Source organism: Lissotriton vulgaris, chromosome 1_1, assembly GCF_964263255.1.
Source record: "Lissotriton vulgaris chromosome 1_1, aLisVul1.2, whole genome shotgun sequence".
Lineage (NCBI taxonomy): Eukaryota > Metazoa > Chordata > Amphibia > Caudata > Salamandridae > Lissotriton > Lissotriton vulgaris.
Window position 1 is genome coordinate 1,142,532,141 of NC_141685.1, and position 23,728 is coordinate 1,142,555,868.

Sequence of the window (23,728 nt, forward strand, 5' to 3'; positions counted from 1 at the left end):
TAGTATTTATCAAATGTGTGCAGGGAAGTCCAGATTGCTGTTTTGCAAATATCCACAATCTGAACCCCCCCCCCCCCCCCCCCCCATGCAATAACAGACAGTGATAGATTTGTCTCTGGTGTAATGAGCACGGAACCCTTCAGGCAGATCTTTCTTGGCAAAAGGTATAACACGTTTTAATACAGAGAATTATCAAACGGGAAAGCGTTCTCTTCTGAACCGCCTTCCCCTTTTTGGCACCACAGCAGTCAATAAACAGCTGTTCATAAAATCTGTGGTCCTTGGCACAATCGAGGCCGTAATTGACCGCCCTCATGTGATCTAGATGATGCAACTCCTCCTCCTCCTTTGAGGGATGAGGGGGAGGGTAACAAGTGAAGGGAGTAATGGATTGAATTAAATGGAAGGCATTGGGAAGAAAAGCAGCCCTGGTTCGCACCACAAACTCATCCGGGAAAAATGTTGTGAAAGGAGGGTGACATCTAAGGGCTTACGACTCTTCTTGCAGTAGTGATTACAACCAAAATACAGTTGATAGTTAACAACCGAAGGTTACATCTGTGAAGGGGCTCAAAAGGGGCCCACATCAAAAATGTAAGAACCAGGTGCAAGTCCCATAGATGTACCACATAGGGAGAGGGAGGAAAAAAGTTAGTTAGACTCTAAAGAAAATGCATGACCACTGGGCACTTAAACAGGGATGGCTGATCCAGAAGATAGAGAGGCAAAAAGGCAGCTATATAACACTTTACAGTGCCAATGGTGCATCCTCTCATTCCAAGGAAAGCGCAAACTGGAACGCATGGGATAACTTGGCCTGCAAGGGTTCCACAACCATTGTCTCCACACCATGTTACAAAGTTGCTACATCTGCTGGAATAGACCATCTTAGTGGAGGGGTGACAAGCAGAGAAGATGATCTCTACCACCTCCAGTGGCACTTGAAAATCCAGGCGTTCCTGAAAAGCAGGGTCCTCAGGATACTGATCCAATGGGTCGGAGTCTGAGCCAAAAAGTTAATGGAAGCGGGTCTGTAGGCCTCTTCTTCCAAAACCCTCTGGGCCTCTCGACATGAGCAGTCATGGTTCAATGTCAGGCTGCGGTGTCGGTGGAGGTGGTAAAGTTGGCAGCAGTGGTGATGGAATCAGCACTGGTTGTGGTGTTATAAAACAGAGTGGTGGGTCAAAGCAGTATGGGGCTGGTGCTGGCTCTGTATGGGCAGCCCCAAAAGGCATGAAGACTGGAAAGCATTGTGGCTCCGTAGGTCCAAAAGGGGCGCTGGAGGGAAACAATGTCTTCGCAATGATCGCATACATCATATTGTGGAAAGCCGCAGGGTCCACACCTGATGCAGGGAAGACCGGAAGTGCCGAGATTGGCACTGCCATAGAAGGAGCCACTGGAGTCAGGACTGGAGGTCGGTACGGAGTAGATGGGCTGCACCGAAGATACTCCCAAGGAATAGCAACAAGCTCCGGCTCCTATGACGAAGGTCCTGTTTGAGAGGGAGAATGTTGAGGGGGTCTACAGCTGGGTAGCTTTTTGTTCTTCTTGTGCTTGCACCTCATTTTCTCAGATGACGTTGATACTGGGAACTGTGTGGCCGTTTTCTATGCCGGCAATCGTCCCTGGCTCGAGCCATAAAAAGTTTAGCTTCTCGTTCTTTAATCACCTTTGGATTCATGCTAAGGCAAGAAGAACATGATTTGGTATCATGGTCAGAGCCTAACCACCATAAACAAATGGTATGGGGATCTTTGATGAACATGTGCCCTGCACAGTCCCTTCAAGGCTTAAACTACGACTTTTCTGTGAGGTTCATTCTGAAAAGGTACTGGATATCTATGACAGAAGGTTGGAAAGTAAGATTTTCCTTAGGAGAAAATCTCCAGATCTGTGTTGGGGAAGTGGAAAAAAGGAACTGATGTCTGCACACCAGGGCGGTCACTATATGGACTCAGTTGCGTCATCTCATGTCACTTTTGGCACCGACCGAATCCAGCACCCTCTCCTGGTGACCTTGAAGGATTGAACTTTACAGATCCAATCTGACTCTTGAGGTTGTTCTACAGATGAGGAATTTGCAGGTAGAAGTATTCATCAGAAACTTGCATTTTCTAACTGCAAATATTTCGAGACTATTACAAACGGAGAGTACAGGTGTTAAGACCCATGCAAATACAATGCAACATCACAGAACACTAACATTGAATAAACGGATCCGTTTTGAATCTAAACTTGTTAACAGAAGACTGAGACTATAAGTTGGTGTTGTGATTCACACACTACTATCCAAAGCAATGGTAAAAGCAGACAAATGCATAACATCAGACAGAGTCTCATCGTTTCCTAGTGGCAGTGTTCAGCGACACAGAGACACATTTAGACACAATGTGGCTATGTAGAAGGCATCTTGAGGAGGCAAAGCTTTATTATTGAGTATGTTCCAGCCCAAGTGAGTTTATTACATTATTACATACAATATTGCACAGCGTCAAGACAAACGTACACCAGCAAGTCTGCAGGGGTTGCTGGAAAGGGTCGGCATCCGTAATAAAAGTATGCGTTATTTGAAAGCTGCTAAAATATATACAAGTTTTAAAAAAATTACATTTTCAACTACATCTTTTCCTGATGCTTGTACATAATGAGGTCATATAGACAGTAACAGGAATACTCCACTCGGTTGTAACTGTGCATCACAGATTTCTTTTAGCACGATTCATTGATACACTTAATCAAAGGGGTTGGGAGCAGGAAAAGCATAGGCGAAGAGTTGATGTCCAAGACTGGCCCATAACCCTTAGGGAGGTTATAAATTCACATCTATCTTTTTATGTGGGTTACACTTTCATCTCATTGTACCATCCAGAATTAAATGAAAAACCTGCTCCTTTATTTTTAAAACACTTTGAACTAGTCCATGTGATATCCAAACTAAAAACACATTCTCAAATGGAGAAACAAGTGGACACATAGCAGGACCTATCACTTTCTGAAATGCTATAATGATTTACCGTTAATCCCATTACTTCCAGAAATTGCTTCCTTGTTACAGTCCTTTCTACGTGAGTCCATCTCCTCCCACAGACCTGTTGTTACTTAGTCTACCTTAAGTCTTTGTGACTAAAAGTAAAAAGAACCCCATCCTTACAATAAAGGGGCTGTCCCTTTAAGGACACATCCTGCTAATCCAAAGGTATTCCACTAACACCGCATAGTCTGAAGATTACCCTGCCTCAAAATGGATGGGACAGGAGGGCATAACTGATGGTGAACCCCAATGAATACAGAGGTCCGCCATAGTCTTGAGGTGGGAGAAGACTCCCCGGGGCGAGTCAGCCTTCATCTGCCAATCGTCGAAGCAGGGGGCCTCCTCAGATGTGCTGCAACCACCACCATCAGCCTAGTGAACACCCGAGGGGTACTGGTAAGGCCAAAGGGGAACAAAGCAAACTAATATGCACCTGACCCACATGAACTGCAAGTAGCATCTGTGGGCAGGGAAGACAGGAATGTGGAAATAGGCGTCCTTTTTCCAGGGTTGAGAGCCAAGCTGAGCATCTTGAATGTTTCCTTTCTCAAGAAGTAATTGAGAGGGCACAGATCTAATACAGAATTGAGGCCTCCATTCTTCTTTAGCACCAGAATGTAGCGGGAATAGAAATCACCACTTACTTCGGAAGCTGGCACACTCTCAATGGCTTCTTTGGCAAAAAGGGCCAGTAATTCCAGTCGCAGTATTTCCTGTCGCAAGAGTGCAAGGTGGATCTCTGTCAGCCAATCTGGGGACAGAGGAAGTGGCAGTGGGGATTGTTGGACAATCCAGAGCATCCATTTGTTGTTGTAATCTCCTGGCACTGGTGATGTTGGATTTTGACTCCAACCTGGTGGACATGCTGGATTGAGGGCAAACTAAATAGGCTTTGACTGTGCGGTGCCAGGGTGGGGGATAGATTGGGCAGACATCTGGCTTTCAAACTCATAAGTCTTGTAGGAGTCGCGTCTACCGCCACGAAAGGAGTGAGCCTGTTGGCTATGGAGGCTAGGGGCGGATGGACATGGCTTATGGCCTCTACTGTAGCAGTTGATGGAGTGTAATGCAGAATGCAGCCATTGAAGGGCCCACAAAAAGCCTCAATGACCTAGTAATGGCCCTAGTATGCTTAGATTTCTCCAAGACTGAATCTGCTTTGTGTCTGAAGAGACGTGTTCCATCGAAGGACATGTCTGTGAGTGAGGCTTGGGCAGTCTCCAAAAAGTCTGTATTCCTCAACCAGGCGCGATGTTGAAGCCCCACCGAAGAAGCAATGGCTCTGCCCAGTGAGCCAGTCATATCCAACCCGCATCAGATCGTGAACTCTGCTGCATCTCGCCCGTAAGCAATAGCTTGGGAAAGTATGGCCTGGGCCTCACTCGGGACCAAAGGCACCACTTGGGCAAATGTATCCAACACAGTATAGGAATAATGGACTGGAAAAATAAGCATGTGGTGTTCATGGACTGCAGTGCCAGGGTGGCACAAGAGAAAATCCTCTTACCTAAGGTATCCAGCTTCTTGGATTCCCTATCCAGTTGTGTGGTAGGAAAGGTGTTGGATAAATTCGGGAGGTTGAGGCCTGGACCACAAGGATCTCAGGGGCAGGATGAATAAGAGACAGAGAGGAAGACTGGGTCCCCGGGAGTGGCACGATGGCAGCGAGCAGGGGTCGTCTGTATAGGAGTGCCTGTGCAGGGCTTGACCCAGGACCCGAGCAGGGCATCAGTGAGTGCTTCCTTGAAGGGCAGTAAGGGTTCTGATAGGAATACCCCTGGTTGCAGCAACTTCAAAAAGACATTTGTTTTGACTTGGAGCATGGGCAGCTGCAGGTCCAGGACCTCAGTAGTCCTCCAGCCCACAATTGCAGAGAAAGCCCCTTCCTGCATTGCCACTGTGGGAGGAGAGAGGAGGCCAGTGTCTGGTGAGGCGTCCAGACTACTGGCGTCAGTCAGCTCCTTGTACCAGTTGTCATCGCCCATGGACTCTGCTAGAGGGTCAGTGAAGACATAGAAATCAGATCCCCTTCATTGGTGCGCCTCAGTAGGACCGTCAATAAAATAGGGGTCAATTCAGGTTGTGTGAGCCTCGTTGGGACCAGAACTGACATCCTACAATGCCGTTCTGAGTTGAGAATCACACTGGTTTCAGCACCGCCGGGAACGACGCCACTTGGATCGGTCCTCGGAGGATGTTGTTAAGTCGTGATTGGGGCCGATCCAGATTGACTAGCACCGAGGGTAAACCAACTCGAAGTCTTGGGACCCGAGAGTGCTCCAGAGGGGGTTGACTGCCCAAAAATGAGGCTGGTGACCTCATACAAATCTCGGAGTTGGATGGGGGTTGCTCCAGCTTGAGGAAAATCAGGCAAGTGCGGAGTGGACCCAGTTTCCGACGCACACTGCAGAGGGACAACCTGCGAGTGGCATCAGGATTTGTAGGGTCATTCTCACGCGTAGTCCGAAGAAGGGGAGTGATGAGGAGAAGTTGAAGAGCGCTTGGAAGACTTCTTATTGGACTTACCTGAGAACTACTTGAATGCAACAAAGACTGGCGTGAGGAACTCTGGGAGCAGTACAAAGAACTCCCATGGACCGGGATCTGGAACAATGTGGAGTCACATGCTGAGCGGCCAATAACTTCATGGCCTGCTCACAGAGGGCTTTGGGGTTCATCATCTTGCACTCCCCACACAATGCAGAGTCGAGGCACCTCGCTAGGCACCACAGACACTAAGTGGAGGACCGTCACTGACATCTGTTGATGACAAGCATCATGAGGTTTGAAGCAGGAGGGTTTTTTCGTGGACATACAAAAAAATGATGGAAAAAACACACTAGACTTCGATAAAAAATAGAAAGAAATCAGTCAAAAAGTGACCAGAGGGAAGCTCTGTCCGAATCCCAGCTGATGGTGTGGAAAAGAAGAAACTGAGGTCAGCATGCTGGGGTGGGTCTATACGGGCACCGCACAAGTCACTTTCCGCACGGATGATGCCATGCGGAGCCAATCGACACCATTTACTAGCGTGCAAGGGGATTTTTCAAAAACACCTGTATCCAGTCTGACACCTAGGAATATTCTAAGGTAAGGAATCCGTGGCTAGAAGTCTTTATCAGATAGACAAAAAGCAAAGCGAGTGCTCAAAGGAACAATCTTCTTTCTAGTAAGAAGTGGGGTTATTTTTACTTTTAATCATAAAGATTGAAGGTGGAGTAAGTAGATAGGAGTCTGACAGAGGAGGAAAACTCTTTGTGTAGTAAGGATTGTAATGAGGAAGATAAAGAGGAGGTAATGCATTTATGTTGATGCGAGCATCAATAAGTGAAACAGTAAATCAGAAAGAAAATGTGTCACCACTGTAAAGCTGTAGTAAAACTGATTATGGATTGCTCCTAGCTGCAGTATTTTCTAATGTAGCATTTGGAACCAATTATAGAAGGATATCATATCAGGAAAAGATAAGTAATTATGTTCTGCACATATTCACAGTAGATTTGCATGGATTGTTCCCATTTAAGGGCAAGTGCAATGGCCGACAGCTCTTTCGTGTGCCAAGGATGCTCTGGGCACTCTCAGTTTAGTATATACAATGGTTCTGTCGGGTATGTAACCTGATTGCTACCAAGTGTGAATGAATCATTGTATATACTAAGTTGTATTGCCCAAGTTCTGAGGGACACTGGGTTATCCCATAGCAATTTACATTACTGGGCACTCTCAGGCCAGATTCTGCCTCCACACAGGCCTCAACACCATATCTTTTCTTTAAAAAATCACAGAACTAAACAGGCTCATTGCATAGTAAGTAGATAAATAATTGCAGGTATAAAACTCACACACAAAAAAATATAACACTTCAGTCTGCAAAAGACTAATACAAAAAAATGAAACAATAAAAAAATAGCATGTTTGTGGCAAGAAGCAGGCGTGGTCCCCCATGGAAATGGTGGCAAGACCTACTATTGCAACTTATTTCTTTGGCGCAATTAAAAAGTGTTACCAAAGCCAGAGGAAGGCTATGGTGCAAACATTCATGTTTTTTGAGGATGGGTATGGTCTCTTTCCAGCACAAGGGTGGACTGGTAGAGATGACAAACTGAGACAGAGAAAATGAGAGAACGAGAAAGGGATAGGTTTCAGCCTGTACAGCAGTTCCTGCTGGGCCTCCTTTGTCACTGTTGTAGAAGAGACTGTATCAGTCCCTGGGCATCATGTCCAGTGCAAGAAATTCAGTCCCCATGTGCAAAAGTGCACATGACATTTTGCTACCTCCATTCCCTGGCAATTGCGTCTTATATGATGCTTCTGAGGGAACTTTGACTGCACCCCCACCAATGGTCCCCTAGGCAACTGCCTAATGCAATGCATGACGTGCAATGGATCATGAGATCACCCCAGGCCTGCTGAAAGGCTCTTTCCCATGCACTCTGTTTTCCTATGAGCAACGTAGGCAACACTTTTGGATGCAGACACATTTTCAGGACTTCAGAAACTTGCAAATCTAACTTGAAAGGACAGAGCACTGATGCTGCAAGGGAAGAAACAGAGTTGAGGGTATTAGGAGGCGGGTGAAAGCATGTCTCAAATAAAGGTAAACCACTAACAAGGAGTGGTGCCCTTCAAGGTTTTTGGCATCTAGATCTCACTCGATCTGACCTGCCTTGAAAGAAGCTCTTTAATACATGATGATTTTCTAACAACTGATGATCGTGTCCCACCCGTACAACCATTGTTTATGACGCCTTAGGGACAAAGCTTTGAGAATACCTGGGAATTCTCTTCATATGGATAACTTGCTCCATGGCGCCTAGGACACAACTTTAGAGAACATAAAAGGACAAAATGAGACAGCAAATGTCCCCACTCCAGTTGCACAGATAACAATGGTCTTCTAAAAAGACCTCCATAACACTTCCATTTGGACTTTCCCACTATAGGGCTGCATTTAATAAAAATACAACTGGAAGCTGGGACTCCCAGATCCACTTCAATACCCACAGGTCTTGCCTAGCCATTCGGGGGGACTGGTCCTTCTATTTTTGGATGGGGAATGCCAACAACTTCCTTGAAATGCACCCCCTCCCAATACCCTTGAGACTCAGACTGGTAGACAACCCCTTCATTTGTTTTTGCCCCTAAGTAGCTGCTTTGTGATACCAGCTCCTTTGTGGAACCAGTACCAACCAAAGAGCTTTCAATGAGACTAGAGACATTGAACAAGGTGACAGGGAGATGGGATGAAGAGGCTGTCCAGGTGTGGCTGGGAGAGGGGGGATCCTTCATTCTTATCTTCATGTTCCGGAGTGGAAAGGAGAAGCTGAGGATTGCTGTTAAATGCTGTCTTTGTCTTCCATCAGCTCGAACCTGTAGGTGAAGAAAGAGAAGCACGTATGAATAGGGGACTGGATATTTGGAAGAGCTACTGTGTTTTGTTCTTTGTTTCACAATGAAACCGAGATTACAAGACAGAATCCTTCTTCACTCTTAATGGTTTTTGGTAAGTAAGGATAGCACAGGCTGGTAGCAACACAGCTTCTCCCTTCAATCAACCTAAACTAGTTGAACAGTTTGCTCTAGAAAGCTCTAGTAACATTTATGGGGGTGGGTATGTGTGTCTGAGCACAATCTAGCTTGTATTACAGCAATACTCTTTAGGTGTGGATGCACACTTACCCATTTCTCACCTTTAAACACTGCAGAACGCAGCAGCTAGAGATAGTTAGTTGTGGCATGGGAATCCGATGAACTAACATTCTGAAAGCCCACATTGGCCTTTTATGCAGACATGAGCCGACTGCAGGCTTCTCTCCCTGATTCACAGACCACAGTATATCAAATCAGCAATTCTCATTCAATATCCTGCCCAAATCAAATGACTAGCTCAACATATGTAAATTCAGCACTCTCTTTCTATTTTGCACGGCTAGGTGAGGGAATTTGAGTGTGGTTAATTGCAATTATAGATGAATGAATGGATGTATTTGCATAAGTTAATTAAAACCATTGCATTACAATAAGAACATTAAAAAGAAAAAGAGATCACAGTTCATGGAGGTTAAAATCTCTGATAAGGTGCGACAGTTAAGTCCTAACATTTGACTATGGGCTTCTTCACATATTTGCAGTTGGCGGTTGTTCTTTGTCCGGTCCCCTGTGAAAGTAACAACCGTCTGGATCCTCAAATCTCCAGGACTACTTTTGTTACCATTCTACATGCTGATACTCTTTCTTTTGTAGAGTACTTGAGCTTTGCGACTGTGTTGGAGAGAGTTCTTTTGAAGTTCTGTGTTTAAAATAGTCCAGTATCAGCGTTTGGACCTTACGAGGGCTGGGGCGTGGGACGGTTCTGGGGTGTATGGTACCCCTGATAGATTGTACAAATCTTCTGCAGTGGGCCCAGGTGTGAGGTTCTTTTTGTGAGAAACATACTGCAGAGGCCTCATGGTAGGTGGTTACTTTTTCTCTCAGGCATAGTTCTCTGAGAAGAATCCTCCTTTCAGTTGCTACGGTCAGGCACAGCACAGGAGGTGTACCCATGATTCACGTTTGTAGTCACACAGTCAACATGCTCCTTCTGTGTTTTGGTTTGTCCATGCAGGCTGAAGTCTGTAATTGGAAGTGCCAGAACTTGCATATACATTATCTCTCTTCTGGTTTTAGGGTTAAGCGGGCGGTAAGGTAGGGCTGAGGTTTGTGTGCTAAATATGAATCATTCAGAGAGGTCAGGAAAGATAATGGTTTTAAAGAGGCCTGGTCTTGCTGGAACGAGACCAGTTGGACTTGTTTATTGATACGAGATTTCCAGGTGGCGTATGAAATGCAAGGGAAAGCGAGTACTGTTTGTTTATTTCAATGGAGGCAATGGGTCTCGTAAGCTGCTTATTCCATGGCGAGCCAATTTTTCGAATATGTATCTGAGGCAGCTCTTTAAGGATTTCCTCAGAGATTTTAGGATTCAAATATAATATTTTAGAAAGTCGGCCTCAAGGGTTAATGATTTTTTGACCAGCCCGAGCTCCAGCCTAAGTCTCGCCCTAGAAAGGTGTTTTGGGAGTTGAAAGATTTTTTTATAGGCCACACATTGTGCCCGCTCTAGGATTTCCGAACAAGCGCCAGGAAACGTTTGATGACCATAAGAGGGTGCTGGGAGAAGAGAAGCTTGAGTGACCTTTCTGATGCCCACTGCTAGCAGACTTTTTAACTTGTTGTTCAATTTTATTAAACCATGTTATGGCAGTCAATTTGTTAGTTAGCTCTTTTTTATGGGCAGTGAGACTTGCTGTTTCTGTGAACCAAACCCCCAAATACTTGTATTTCTGCACTGAGTTAATTATCCTGGAGCCTATGGTGCATGTAATATGTTTTTGTGCCTTTGCCTGCCTTTATTATAATTTTGGTCTTATCTGAGCTGATGGTAAGATAATTAAATGGGCTGTATTCATTGAAACCGGGCAAAGATCGTTGGAGGCCCACTTTGGTGTGTTCAATGATGACTAGGTCATCTGCGTACTGAAGAATGTGTAGAGATCGACTGTCTAGTCGGGGGGGAGGGGAGCAGGCAGCTGTTGACAAGAGCTTTTCCCAGGTCTGCCCTATACAGGTTGAAAATGAGGGGAGTAAGCACACAACCTTGTTTCCGACCCCCGGTTGTACAGATTTTAGCTGAGAGAGATGTGGGGCCTGTTTTCCCCTGTACCCAGGTTTCCGAGTAGAGGGACATTATGGCTATTAGGAGTGAAGATGGAATGTCCCAATTTGCTAGTTTCTTCCACAGCAGTTGTCTGTCGACCTTGTAGAAGGATGCTGTTAGGTCGACAAAGCAACAAAAGAGTGGAGGTAGGTCCGGCTTGGTGACAGAGGGCAGAAAGAGCGATTATGTTGTCAGTTGTAGTGGCTCCGCCTCAGAAGCCAGTTTGGAAGGAAGGGAGCAACTCATTTTCTTCCGCCTAATTTTCCAGTTTTTCCAAAAGCATACGTGTGTATGCTTTAGCTTCCAGATCTAACAGGGCTATTAAGCGATAATTGCTTGGATTTAAACAGGTCTCCTTTTTTGTAAATCGGGCATAGTATTGAGCCCCTCCAATCTTCAGGTGTTTTACCAAGGGTGTATGCAATGTTGAATAGTGGGGTAAGCAGCACTGCCCAGTCCTCTGGAGCAGATTGGAAACCACCCGCAGGGAGCCCATTTGGGCCTGGCGCCCGCTGTACTTCATAGATTGTATTAGTTTTACAATTTGCTTCTGTTGAATAGGGGTTTGGTGTTCTTCTCTGTTTGATGAGCCTGTGATCTTGATAGCTGTGAGATTCTGTGCCAGGAACTGGGTTCTCGCGTGGTTCTCCCACACTGGTGCCGGAACCGCATTTAATCTCGGGGGTCAGAGAGATTTTAGGTTTAAATCTTTTTATTGAAAGCAGCACCATCAAAACAAAACATTCATGGCTGATATTATACGGTCCAACAATGGCATGAAGCAGTTGAGAGGCAAGTACGGCCCCTGAGTGGATGAACATATTATGCAATAGCCAACTCAACCATGAAACAACCATTCGTGCTGCGACAACCCCCCCAAAGCAACCCCTCCCACCCCCCCACCCTCCCCCCAAATTCCCCGTTTCTCACCTCCCTCCCCCGCCCCCCCGTCCAGTGCTCAAGTTCACCTTCCCGTGTCCCTCTCATTCCAGCTCTCGGGAGACTCGTCATCTGTGCCTCCTTATGGGTTCGCTTCTGTGGGCCCTGTAAGCCGCAACAAGCGGAGGTATCTCGGGAATGTGAGTTCTCAAAATTCAGTGACCACCAAAGAATGGAATGGCTGCCAGAGATCTTCATATTGATCTATGTCTCCAGCTAAGGTGAGTGAGAGTTTCTCCATCCCTAAGACACACCACAACCTATGTAACCAGCCCGTAGTGGAGGGGATTGTAGCCGTACGCCAATGTGTAAGAAAGTTCTGAACTGCAGAACCCAGAGCGATGGCCATCTGGCGCCCCCTACGCGAGCGCAAAGGGTATGTCAATGGGTTAGGGAGCCCTAACAAGACGTAGGCTGGGGCAGTTCCGTTTGAAAGTAAGTGTCAATGTCATTTATGACCTGCATCCAGTAGTCGTGGAGGAGTGGGCAGTCCCACAAGAGGTGTAACAAGGTGCCTGTGTGTCCGCAACCCCGCCATAGTGTTCGTCCTTGCTGCGGTCCATCTCAAGCAACCGTTCCGGGGTGTAATACCAGTATGTGGAGATCTTAGTGAGTGTCTCCGTAAGCCTGGTGTGGTACGCAGAGCGGCGTGCCCTACAAGAGATCTGGTCCCATTCTTTATGACTCAGTGTCCTGCCTAACTCACGTTCCCAGCGTTCCCTGTCTGGATTGTAGAAATGTGTTGCAGGTGGTTGTAGGAATTCTGAGATCAGTTTGGAGTCAGAGGTACGTGAGATAAGCAACCTTTCATATGGTCGGAGTTTCCTATCTGCCGTTTCCCTTACCTGCGGCTGGAGTGCCCAGTGTCGGACCTGCATGTAGCGCATCCGTTCCGTTTCCGGGGGGTTATATTCTTGTTGAAAGAGCGGGAAAGGAAATACCCCGTCTGGGCCGTAAACATGGTAAAGGAACCGACACCCCGCTGGTCGCCAATGCGTGAATACTCCCTTCTCTAGGCCTGGAGTGAAATCCGGGTTGTCAATCAGTGGCGTGAGTGGGGAAGGGAATGTAGTAAAGTCATGGATGACATAAGTGGCATCCCACGCTTCCAAGGGGACCCGTGAGACGAACGAGGCGTACAGATTAGTGGGCCGGTGGGCCTTACGCAGAAAAGGGATATCTTGGAGTGGGCGTCCTGCAATCGCCTGGTCTTGAAAGAGCCAGTGCCTCTCTGACTCCCACTTGCTCCATTCCACTAAATAGCGTAGTTGTGCCGCCTGAAAGTATTTGCGCAGGTCCAGTATCTCCAGGCCCCCAGCTTCTGGGCTCAGCACTGCCAGTGCCTTCTTCATTCTCGGCTTCCGGCCTTGCCAGATAAAGTGAGCGAGGTCAGCCTGCATTTGCTGGATCCATCCCGTCGGTGGTTGCAGCGGTAATGCCCGGAAGAGATAAAGGATTTGGGGAAGGACGGTCATTTTGACCGCTGCGATCCTGCCCAGGCATGAGAGGGGGAAGCGCTTCCAACGTCTCAACTCCTCTTGTATTTTCTTTTGGAGTGTGGCATAGTTGGCTTTTGTCATAGCTGGAAGTGTAGGGGCTAGCTGAATCCCTAGATACAGCACCGTGCCGGAGGACCATTGGAGAGGGAAGAGATTTTGTAAGTGGGCCTTTGTGGAGGGGCTCAGAGACAGATCTAGGGCTATGGATTTGTCCGTGTTCATTTTGAATCCGGTCACTTCTGCAAAGTAGTCAAGCCGGCAGGGCCGTCCGCGGACTCTCTAGTGACAACAGAACATCGTCTGCATAGAGACTAATGGCGTTTGTAAAGCCACCAAATACTATCCCTGTTGCGTCACGGCTCTGGCGGATCCTCGGAGCGAATGGCTCCATATAGAGGGTAAATAGTAGTGGTGACAGCGGGCATCCCTGCCTCGTGCCCCTTTCTATATTAAAACTCTCTGAGCTATAACCATTGACTCGCACAAATCGCTGTGGGGAACTTATAACAGTTACATTTTTCCCCGATGCCAACCTTCTCTAGAACCTGTTCCAGATAGGGCCAATGAACTCGGTCGAACGCCTTTTCGGCGTCTACCGCTAACATCATCCTCTCCCCGGGTATACGTGAGGCTTTTTCTATGAGGTGAACGACCCTTTTGGTGTTATCCACCGTCTGGCGTTCGGGGATGAAGCCCGCCTGATCGGGGTCTATAAGGCCTGGCAGGTGGGGAGCCAACCGGGCCGCCAGAATTCCCGTATATAGTTTTATTCTACATTCAATAAGGATATTGGCCTGTAGGAGCCACATTTGGTCCTATCTTTCCCCGGTTTGGAGATCACTGTGAGGGATGCACGCAGTAGATCGGGCGGGATGGCGTCAGGTTCAGAAAAGGTGTTAAAGAGGCGCGTCAGGATTGGTGCTAGCGTTGTGCAGAATGTTTTGTAAAAGAGGGCTGTAAAGCCTTCCGGGCGCGGAGCTTTCCCCGGTTTGAGCTTGGCGATGGCAGAGATCACTTCTTCGACACGGATATCTCTTTCATGATATTCCGCTTGTGAAGGTTCAAGAGAGGGGAGTGTAACCGAGTCCAGATATTCGCTCGCTGCTAGAGCGGCCAATGGGGTGCTCTGGGCTATAGACCAATATGGGCGGGAGAGCTCTTTTACCCCCTGGAGTTGGCGTGCCACTCGTAGTCTGTTCGCTAGGAGACGGCCACATCTGCCCCCCCCAGTGTAATAGGCGTGTCGTAGCCGCAAGGCTGCAAACTCCGCTCGATCCGTGTCTAAAGCTGTTAGAAAGTGTCGTGCGACTTTCAGTTGCTTCCAATCCTGGGTGCCCCGGTTCGTTGGTGCATTTGCTCAAGCTCATGCACCCGTTGTGTGAGCTCGTCCCGTTTGTGTTGCCTATCCCTGTTCTCAGCGGAGGCAAGAGCCAGGAATTCCCCGCGGATGACCGCCTTCATTGCTGCCCATTGTGTCACCAGCGTCGTGTCGGAGTTAGCGTTGTGAGACAGGTAGTCCTGGATGGCGTCTTGGACGTGCTTCACTACCTCTTTCCTATGCAATAACGTGTCTCTGAGACGCCACATCCTGGGAGGATATAACGCCAGTGGCAAGGTGAGTGTTGTGGTGATGGGTGCATGGTCTGAGAGTGAGATCACCCCTATCTCCGTCAAGGTGGACAAAGCGCAAACACGACCCGAAACCAATAGATGATCCAGCCTGGCGTAGGTTTTGTGTGCATTGGAGTAGTAAGTGTATTCTCTGTCGTGTGGATGTGAGCAGCGCCAAAGATCATGGAGATCCAGCTCTGTCAATCGGACAGTGCAACTGGATGAAAACGTTCCAGTTTGGTGGGTGCGTTGGGCGGATCTGTCTAGAGTTGTGTCAAACACCATGTTGAAACCCCCCCCCCCCTTCCCCCCCCCCCCAATATAATATGTCTATCCGACGTGTCGGTGGCTGCTGTAAGGGCGGAGTGTAGAAAGTGTTCTTGGCTCTCATTAGGGCTATAAAGAGACCCAATCGTAAACGTTAGGCCCCCTAGTGCGAAGCGGTATGCAAGCAATCTCCCTTTCTGTTCCTCACTCTTATGGAGGACCTCTCCTTTAAAATGTCGCGCCACCAGGATTGCCACCCCGCAGTCTTAGTGTGGCAGGAGGAGAAGAATTGAGTTGGGAATTTGCGTGAGCGGAGCCTGTGGCAGTCGCGGGCTAGCAAGTGGGTCTCCTGCAATAAGCAAATGTCTGCCTGGACATGTTCTAAGTGGGACAAAAATCGTGCGCCGCTTAATGGGATTATTGAGACCCCACACATTAAGGGTCAGTACCTTAAAAGTTGTAGGTGGCATGTTTCACATAGTGAAAAGATACGCTAGTCGTCGAGCCTGGAGGGGTATGAGGCATGTGTGTGCATGGGTACTGGTAGGCCGGTCGTGATGCCGGAAGTAACCAGCCAAGCTGGGCATCATAGTTATGATCAGAGCACTGGACACCCCCCCTCTCCCCCACCCCCGAAAAACTCTTGTCCACTATCCCAGCTCCCCCCTCCCCAGACCCCCAACTGCAACTACCCCCCCCCTTCACCCACCCCTACCGCCACCTCCCCTGCCCCCCACCCTCACCAGCCCCACCCCTTCTACCCTCCCCTCCCTCTGTCTCCGAATGAAAGTCCCAACAAAACGGCATTGTCCAGGTCCTGTTCAGTCGCAGCCCAGGACTATGGTCAGGTACTTACAGGAACGTGCAACCAAGTCGTCGCCTGCTGCCCCTCCACCCTCCCTCCGGACACGTGCATTAACAAGGCTAAGGTGATCTCCCCCCTTCTAGATGTTCATTCCACGGAAGCCGTGTCTCTGACCACCTCATGGATGGCGTTATCCATCTCCCTTTTAATGGTCTGTACGTCCGGCTTCATGTTCAGTGGTGATGTCAGTCGCCGAGTGACCTGCTGCCAACCGTCTCTGGGGGGCCTTCGGGGAGTTGTAGCCTGCGTGTTATCCTCCTTCTGGTCGATGCCTAACAAGGCACATGTCTCCTGAAGGGACTGTAGCTGTTGCAGCATGCCGTCCCATTTAAAGATGATGCGAAACGGGTGGCCCCAAGAGTAGGGAACTTCCTTGCTCCTCAAGAAATGTGTGACCACTTTGAAGGTCTTGCATTTCTGGAGTGTGAATGCAGACAAGTCTTGAAAAAGTGCCACGGGCGGTCGCGAAATATCAGGGGTTGTTGCCTCCTGGCTTCCTTAAGAATGCGTTCTTTGAGGGCAAAGTCTGGCAGGAAGGCCAGGATGTCAGGGGGAGGGCCCGACGTACGTCTTTGGCACCCCCACTCTGTGCGCTCTGTCAATTTTGATTGCAAAGTCCTCCGATTTTCTAAGGATCTCACGAAATAGGGCCTGCAAATATCCCGTAATGTCCGCCCCTCTTCTTTCAATGGCACTCCCCGGACCCTTATGTTGTTCTGTCGCGATCTGTTCTCCAGATCCTCTGCGTGTGCCTGGAGGTCCACGTGCTGCTCCTTCAAGCGCAACACTGCCTGTTGAAGCTGCTCAACCTCCTCACTGCGAGCATGGCCTGCTTCCTCCACGGCGGCCACCCACTCCCCCAGGCCGTCCACCTCCCTTCTGATCTCGCGGACCTCTCCAGCCACTTCTTGTTTTAAGGTGTGAAAGTCATCCCAGAGGGAATTAAAGAGGCTTTCAAGGAAGGATTTTGTTATGGGTACCTCGCCCTCGGTTGAATCAGTGGTTTGCTTGGAGGCACCCGGGGATGACTGTCCCCTATCCCCTTTATTTTGTCCTTTGCTTAGCATCTCCGGGAAAGTGCGTTCTCCCTTCTTGCGTTGGTCCGCCATTGGGTCCTGTCCGAGAGGGCACGGGTCCGCCGCCCTTTAAGCGTTGCGTCCTGGCTTCGGCGGAACTCTAGTGCCACTCTGGCTTTCGCGCTGTGCGTGGAGAGGCCGATGCCGCCGCTGGTGTCAACCACCGCCGGTGCGCCCCGGGTGGCTCCTCTCTGGGCGTTCGGCAATGGCGACAAGGGGGCCGTGGGGTCGGAGGCGTGTGTTCGCCGGGGCCTCTCTCTTCTAGGCTCTCTATATCCCTGAGTGCCCGGTGCAGGCGGTATGGGGTATGTACGGGAGGCCCCCGCGTGGGTGGACTGTCGCGTCTTCATTCTCCTTGACCGGGAATCAGGTCTCAGGTCCCTCGCTGTGGAAGGGGACATGTTGGTCTCTAATGGTGGCCTGCTCCGGCATCCGGTAGGTGGGTGTTCCTGGCACTCCCTTCAGCCCCTGGTGAGTACCTCCCCGTGTCTGGCTCTTAGCGGCAGCGCTGGCCCACCGCCCCTGCTGTCGCCCCCTCCTGCCGCTTCTCACCTCTCGTGCTATGTCTTGTCCGCTCCCCGGTGCTCCCTTTGCCGCTGCGTTGCTAGGCAGAGGGCTGCTGTACTGCTCCGTGGGGGGCTCCTTTGAAGTCTCGTGGGTGGGGGATTGCTCTGCCCACCGTGTCAGGCCACACAGCCAGCACCGCTACTGCGGGTAGTAGGCAGCGGCCTCGGACCCAAGCTTTGTGTGATCCGCCTCAACAGCGCTCCTCCGTCGCGGGATCGTTGCAGCAGCTCAGAGCGGCCGGCGCGGCTGTCAGCGCGGGCCCTCCTCCGGCGGGGCCCGCGAGCCCCCCTCTTGATCAGCGGCTACAGAATGGTGGAGCTGCTGCGGGGGCGTCGTTCTGCTGGCCAGGTGCTGCTCACGGTGCCCCTGATAGAACGCGAGCGCCCGCTGGTTAGTCCGCCTGGTGTGGGCCCGCTCGTACCTCCTCTGTATAGGCCGCGTCCCGGCCTCGATTTGGCGCCACTGGTGTTGGGATGCTGCGCCGTCCCGTCACCTTGCTTCGCTGTTCGCCCACTCCTGGGCGTTGTACCTCCGGGGCGGTGATGGGGCCGCTCCGATGTGGTGGTATGGGTCAGCGCCTCAGATAGAGGACTCCTCCGAGTGTCTCGAAGTTCTCCGCTCCCTTTCGAGGGTTCCCTGCACTTTGTCCCCGGCCTCTGATGGCGCTGCCGGGATACCGCTGCCGTCTCTCTACTCGCTGCTGCTTCCGTACCCCGAGCTATGTAGTCGCGGGGGTACACCTACAATTCCTCACCCCTGCTATGTAGTCGCGGGGGAGAAATGCTAATATTTACGCTCCGGGCCGGGTCGAGTCGGAGGAGCACTCGGGATCTGCGTCTGCTCACTCCGCCATCTTGGCCACGCCCCCGTCCGAGAGATTTTAGAGTGTTCACATACTGCCAGAATCGAGCTAAGGATCCCTCTTTGAGCATTAAGAAGATCCTTTTCCATTCCTCCTCTTGCTGGGCATGTTTCAGGCCACAGGTCGTTTTTTTTGTGAACATTCCGTGCTTCCTTAACTGCCAGTAGATTTCCTTGTGTTGGGTTAAGTGTGAGCATTCGGGATTTCTTACTCAAGTTCTTCCACTTGAGGTTAATGCTCCGTTCCGACGAAGGTTTGTTTATTTATCTTAGGAGTTGTTGGAATCGCGTTGGGAGACCCCAGTGGCCCTGGAGAAATCCTCCCAACTCTCTGGTCATCAGATCCCAGTTTATTAGAAAAAGGTTCCCTGGAGGAGTGTGAAGGGTGAATAATTATTTGGAAATAGCTTTGGATTTTGCCCCGTGGAGGAGGGCACGGAGGTGTGACTTGAGGACCTGTCGTGAATGGGCTGTTCTTCAGATGACTGTCAGTTTCCGTAGGTGGATGACCTGAGAAACCTGGGCTAGAGGGCAGGTATCCACTCTACGCCCTCCTTCGTTGGGGCTATTCTTGGCTGCTGGAACTCATGAGTCTGCTAGTGAGGCTCTGTGAACTGCTAGCAAGGCAGCGTAGCAGGAGGTGGTGGCAGAACGCCGAAGCGATGGCAGGAATTTTGTAGGGTTCCTAGCAAGTGGAACAAGTGGTGCACTACAGGGTAGTCGCAGGCTGCACCCGTTACTAACCCCCGAGGCTCGCTCTCTGCAGCCGCTGTCTGACAGCAGCCGCATCGCATTCGCACACTTGCATTCACTTCTCTCGCACTCACTGGTGCTTTGTCAGTGCTGGGCTTCCCGCTCTACTTTTCAGGGCAAACCGCACACATTGTTGGAGACTCCCCCAGACTAGAGAAGTTGTATGTGTGTGGGGGGGGGGGGGGGGGAGAGAGGAGTAAAACTCGATTAGGAAGAGCTTTGGAAGAACTTTGGGGTAAGCTCAGAGCGGCAGCGGCTGGACAGAGCACCTGCGATTTACAGCACCAGCCTCCTCCTTGCGTCCGGTGATGGGTCTCCTATCACTAGTCCTGAAGTGGTTGATCTGTCTGTATCCATTATAGATCCCAACTATTTGTACAACCTCACTAAAAAGGTCAGAAAAAAAGTCTTCTGATACCCAAGGAGGAAGGGTTCTCCATAACCTGAGCAAAGATTTCTATTACGGAGAAGTAACTTTCCTTCTGTAATGCTATTTCTGGGGAATACTATTTCTTCCCACATATTATTCAACCGAAGAATAACTTCAGATGCCATACTGGATAAGGAACCTTTTTCTTTTAGCACTAGCTTTACAGTACAACCAAGTGGTGTCATGAGATGCCAGTCATTGCTCAGCCTGCCCCGGAAGTGACAATACTGTCCATAACATAGCAGAGCACTGTGTGCTGGCATCTATACCCCAACAAAGGGCATGCAGAGGCAAGCTTAACAAAAGTAGACAATTGAACAGCATAACATAAAACAATTAGATACCTTGAACACTTTATAATTCTGCCACTATCTAGGAAGGGGAGAAAGGGAGAAGGGGGATCGGGGGTGAGGTGCAGTGAGGAAGCTGCAGGAAGATATAGTGTCCAACAGAAATAGAATTAGCAAAGGTAAGTAAAATTTTCTCCTAATGGTTACTATTTTGTGCCAATCACTCAACTTATGAGAACCAAAGCAATATCCACCAAGAGACAGAAATGAGCAGTTCCAATCAAACAACAGCTATACAGAAGAGCTTAATGAAATTAACCATTACTCCTTGCCTGAGCATCCAGGCAATAATGCTTGGCAAAAGTGTGCAAGTACCAAGTGGTCACCCGACAAACACCAACCAATTGGCCTTTCAACTATGTGCACCAATGCAAAACGGTGGGTAATACTTAGATGAGACATAATCCTAATGCGAAAAGTGACCCAACAAGAAATAAACGCCTGCTGGATCACTGCTTTACCCTTCCTTGCCAGAACAACCCCTACAAAATGTTAACCATCCACTCAACCTGGTATCATGTTCACAAAGTAATATGATTACGTTTCAGCTTGTGCAAACGCTCCTTCTCTGTGGAAGGGTGAGGAGTGGGAAAGAACAATGGAAGAGTGGCAGACTGGCCCATATTTAAATAGGACACCAACTTTGGCAAATAGGAGGGCCAAGAACAAGAATTAACGTGTTCAGGTAAAAGGCAGTAAACAGCGGCTGGACCCTTAGGGGCAGCAGTTCTGTGACCCTACAGGCCAAAGTAATCACTGCTAAGGCAACTATTGAGAGTCAAAAGATGCATCTGCTCAATTGGCAATGACTTGAGGAAGGTTAATATGTATAACAGACCTTTAAAGAATTGAGCCACCAGGGGTGATCTGAATAAAAAAGTCTGGTTAAGAAGATACACGAGTCTAGTGATCACAGAAATTACCCTATTACAGTCTGGTCTGATGAGAATCAGCTGCAGGGCATCCTCACATGCTTTATGCAACACCCTTGAGATGAGGGAAATTGGAGGGAAAGCACAAAGTAGGCCTTGTTTGCTACCATTTCAGGTGGAAGGCATCTCCCAGATTGCCACATGGTGGGAAAAGCAGCACACAGAAGAGGGGGCATTTTCTATTGGGAACCATGGCAAAGCTCAATGAAAGGATATTCCAATTGAGAGAAGATACCAAACCAATAATTCTGGTGTTGAGTTCCTATTAGTCATTTTCCAGAGACAGGCAACTCAAGGCATCTGCCCACGCATTCAATGCCCCTACCAAATGGGCTGCTCCCCGAAAGGCTCTACTTCATACAGCTCATTGCCACTACCCTACTCCCTCCCGGCACAGGGTCCAGGAGCCCCAACACCGCTTGCTCTTGAGGTAATGGATGGTGGTAGTGTTCTACGAGAAGACATGCACTACATGCCATGAGATGGAAGCAAGGAACACCTTCAAATCTAGATGGGTTGCATACATTTCCAGCACATTGATGAGCATGTGTTCCTCTGTCAAAGACCAAAGACCTTTTACTGTTGTCTCCCTCAATTGGGAACCAGGCAAACAAAGCGGCATCAATCATGACAGTGGCCTGCAAATGTGAAGGGCAAGAAAGGTGGACCACCAGTTAGAGGGAGACATTCAACATTAGATTTTGCGACAGACAGAACTGAACAACTCAACTGTAGCAGAAAGGGGCCCTTCCTGTTGGCACCACTGCTGCCAAAGACACCACTGGACTGACATAATTCTGCGCCAGGCATAAGGCACTAGGAGGAGTTGGGAGGCCTCAAGAGGCGGAGGATTGTCAGAACTGAAAGTGCACTGAAGCATGAAGCATCTGAATCATATCCTGAATATCCGCCGCCCTTTGAGGGCAAGGAAGGACTATCCTGGATGTTGTGTCTGGGATTGCGCTGTTGAGCAGCAGACTCTGAGTCAGGGTGAGGTGCCACTTCTGGTAAATGAAAGAGAATTGCAGGCGATGGTACAAGACATAGGTGCATGACAAGTGGTCCATAACTAACTAAAGGGAACTTATCTTCCTGAGCCAGTCATCTAAGTAGCTCGTCATGAACAATGGGAAATCAGAGAATGCAGCGCCGCAGGGGAAAACCTCTAGCAGCCAAGGTGTTAATTGGTCGGGAGCAGTGTGTAGAACCATACCACTAAAAACATTCACATCGAAAACACCAAAAGCTCGGAGATCAGCCACTGCCAAGACCTACTTGGCTTTGCCAGTGCTTGCTGGGATTAACTGCCAGTGTCCTGCTTACGGAGAAGGACTTCAGGGTCATAACAGCCATACCCAAAAAACACAAAGTTCATAGAGATATCTAAACTAAATGTGTATTCCAACACAGCTGTACGTACTACAGTAGATTCAGTAAGTACAACTAATTGTTTCAGCTAAGGTTTAGGACCGCTTGTGCAAGTAAGCATAACAGAATATAGTGAAGCTCCTAGAAGTGATGGTGTGCGATTACATGACAACCAGGAGGCTGAGATTCAGCATCCGTACACAACATATCTACTATTAAACTTTCTAATTCTAAGATAGTAACTGATTATATACATTGGTAAGAGCAGGTGCTGAGCTAATCCAAGACAGCATCAACACTACGTTCGCAAGTACTCACTACCAGTGGGGGAGATTGTCAATGCCCCAAATAGTGCTCCATTTAAGCATGGCGCTTCTTCAAAGAAATCTTATGGTCTATCAATATCTCCCTTTCTTTGAGAGAATGTTGCAATATACAACCAATATATCACTTGGAGAAGTGCAACTGAAGACATATTGCATGTCTTACAATGCATTTTGCGAAAATGGTGGTTGTTGCAGATTATATGTACAGAATATTCATTTAAATTCTTAATTCCACAATATACCAGATACTCAAGGGAAGATTGCTGCTCCAGTTTCTAGTCTCAATAAGCAACACAGACTGAAATTGGCCCCCTAATAAGATTGACAGTGCCTCTCTCATCTGCTGCAGAGAAGCAAAATACTAACAGTATTGATGACAGAATAACTATGAAGGAACACTCATTAGAGGTTAAGCTAATTTAAAAGGAGACGAAGAACACAGATCGCTCTCACAGAAAATCTACTGAACACGAGGGGAGGCAATAATTCTTTGAAGAACTGTTTTAAAGAAACCACAAACAAAATGTTAAATACAAATTATCTTGCCCAGTCAAAAGTTTAGCTAAAATCAGTTTTCCCAACATTTGAAGCCACACAAGTAAAAGTAAAACACATCACAATAAGTCTCAATCGAAAAAAGCAACATCACTGGAAAACATTTTACAAACTCAATTTCAGTACATCAACAATTCACAACACTGATGAATCAAAAGTGATAGTAAGAATTAAAATGTTTCCATGGAGCAAGCTCAAGTGTAAATGAGCTTCTGTAGTAGGGGATCTCTGGGTATAGTCATAATCTAGTGAATAGTCCCGCCCATGTGCGTGGACCCCGGCAATCAAAAATAATCTCTTAAGGTGTCAAAATAATGCAGAAACTGCAAAGACACTTAAGAGAGAATTTTTTTTTTTTTAAACCTTTATTTATCGTAAACATAGTACACAGTGTCTGCCTACAACCACTGTGGGCCGGCCGCTATGACAGTGAACAACATTCCAGGCCACCTTGCGCTGCGGAAAAAGTCAGAAATAACAACACTACGGTTTATTGGCATGGAACTTCAGGAAAAGGATAACGTGGGTTTCATTTTGTAATTTTGTTGAAGTGTCCTACAGTCAGACCAGGTAGCTGAGAGGGTGAGCCACATAACAGG

At 48.4% G+C, this 23,728-nt stretch overlaps 1 protein-coding gene across 1 annotated transcript in view; it reads right to left on the minus strand.

Annotated features, from left to right (window-relative positions):
• Nucleotides 1-7,082: 7,082 nt before the first annotated feature.
• ESYT1 (extended synaptotagmin 1) overlaps nt 7,083-23,728 on the minus strand; it is a 481,007-nt gene continuing 464,361 nt past the window's right edge. The window contains exon 31 of the mRNA XM_086963895.1: nt 7,083-8,404. Coding sequence (XP_086820021.1) covers nt 8,371-8,404 — 34 coding nt within the window. The 3' untranslated portion in view covers nt 7,083-8,370. The remainder of the gene's footprint in view (nt 8,405-23,728) is intronic.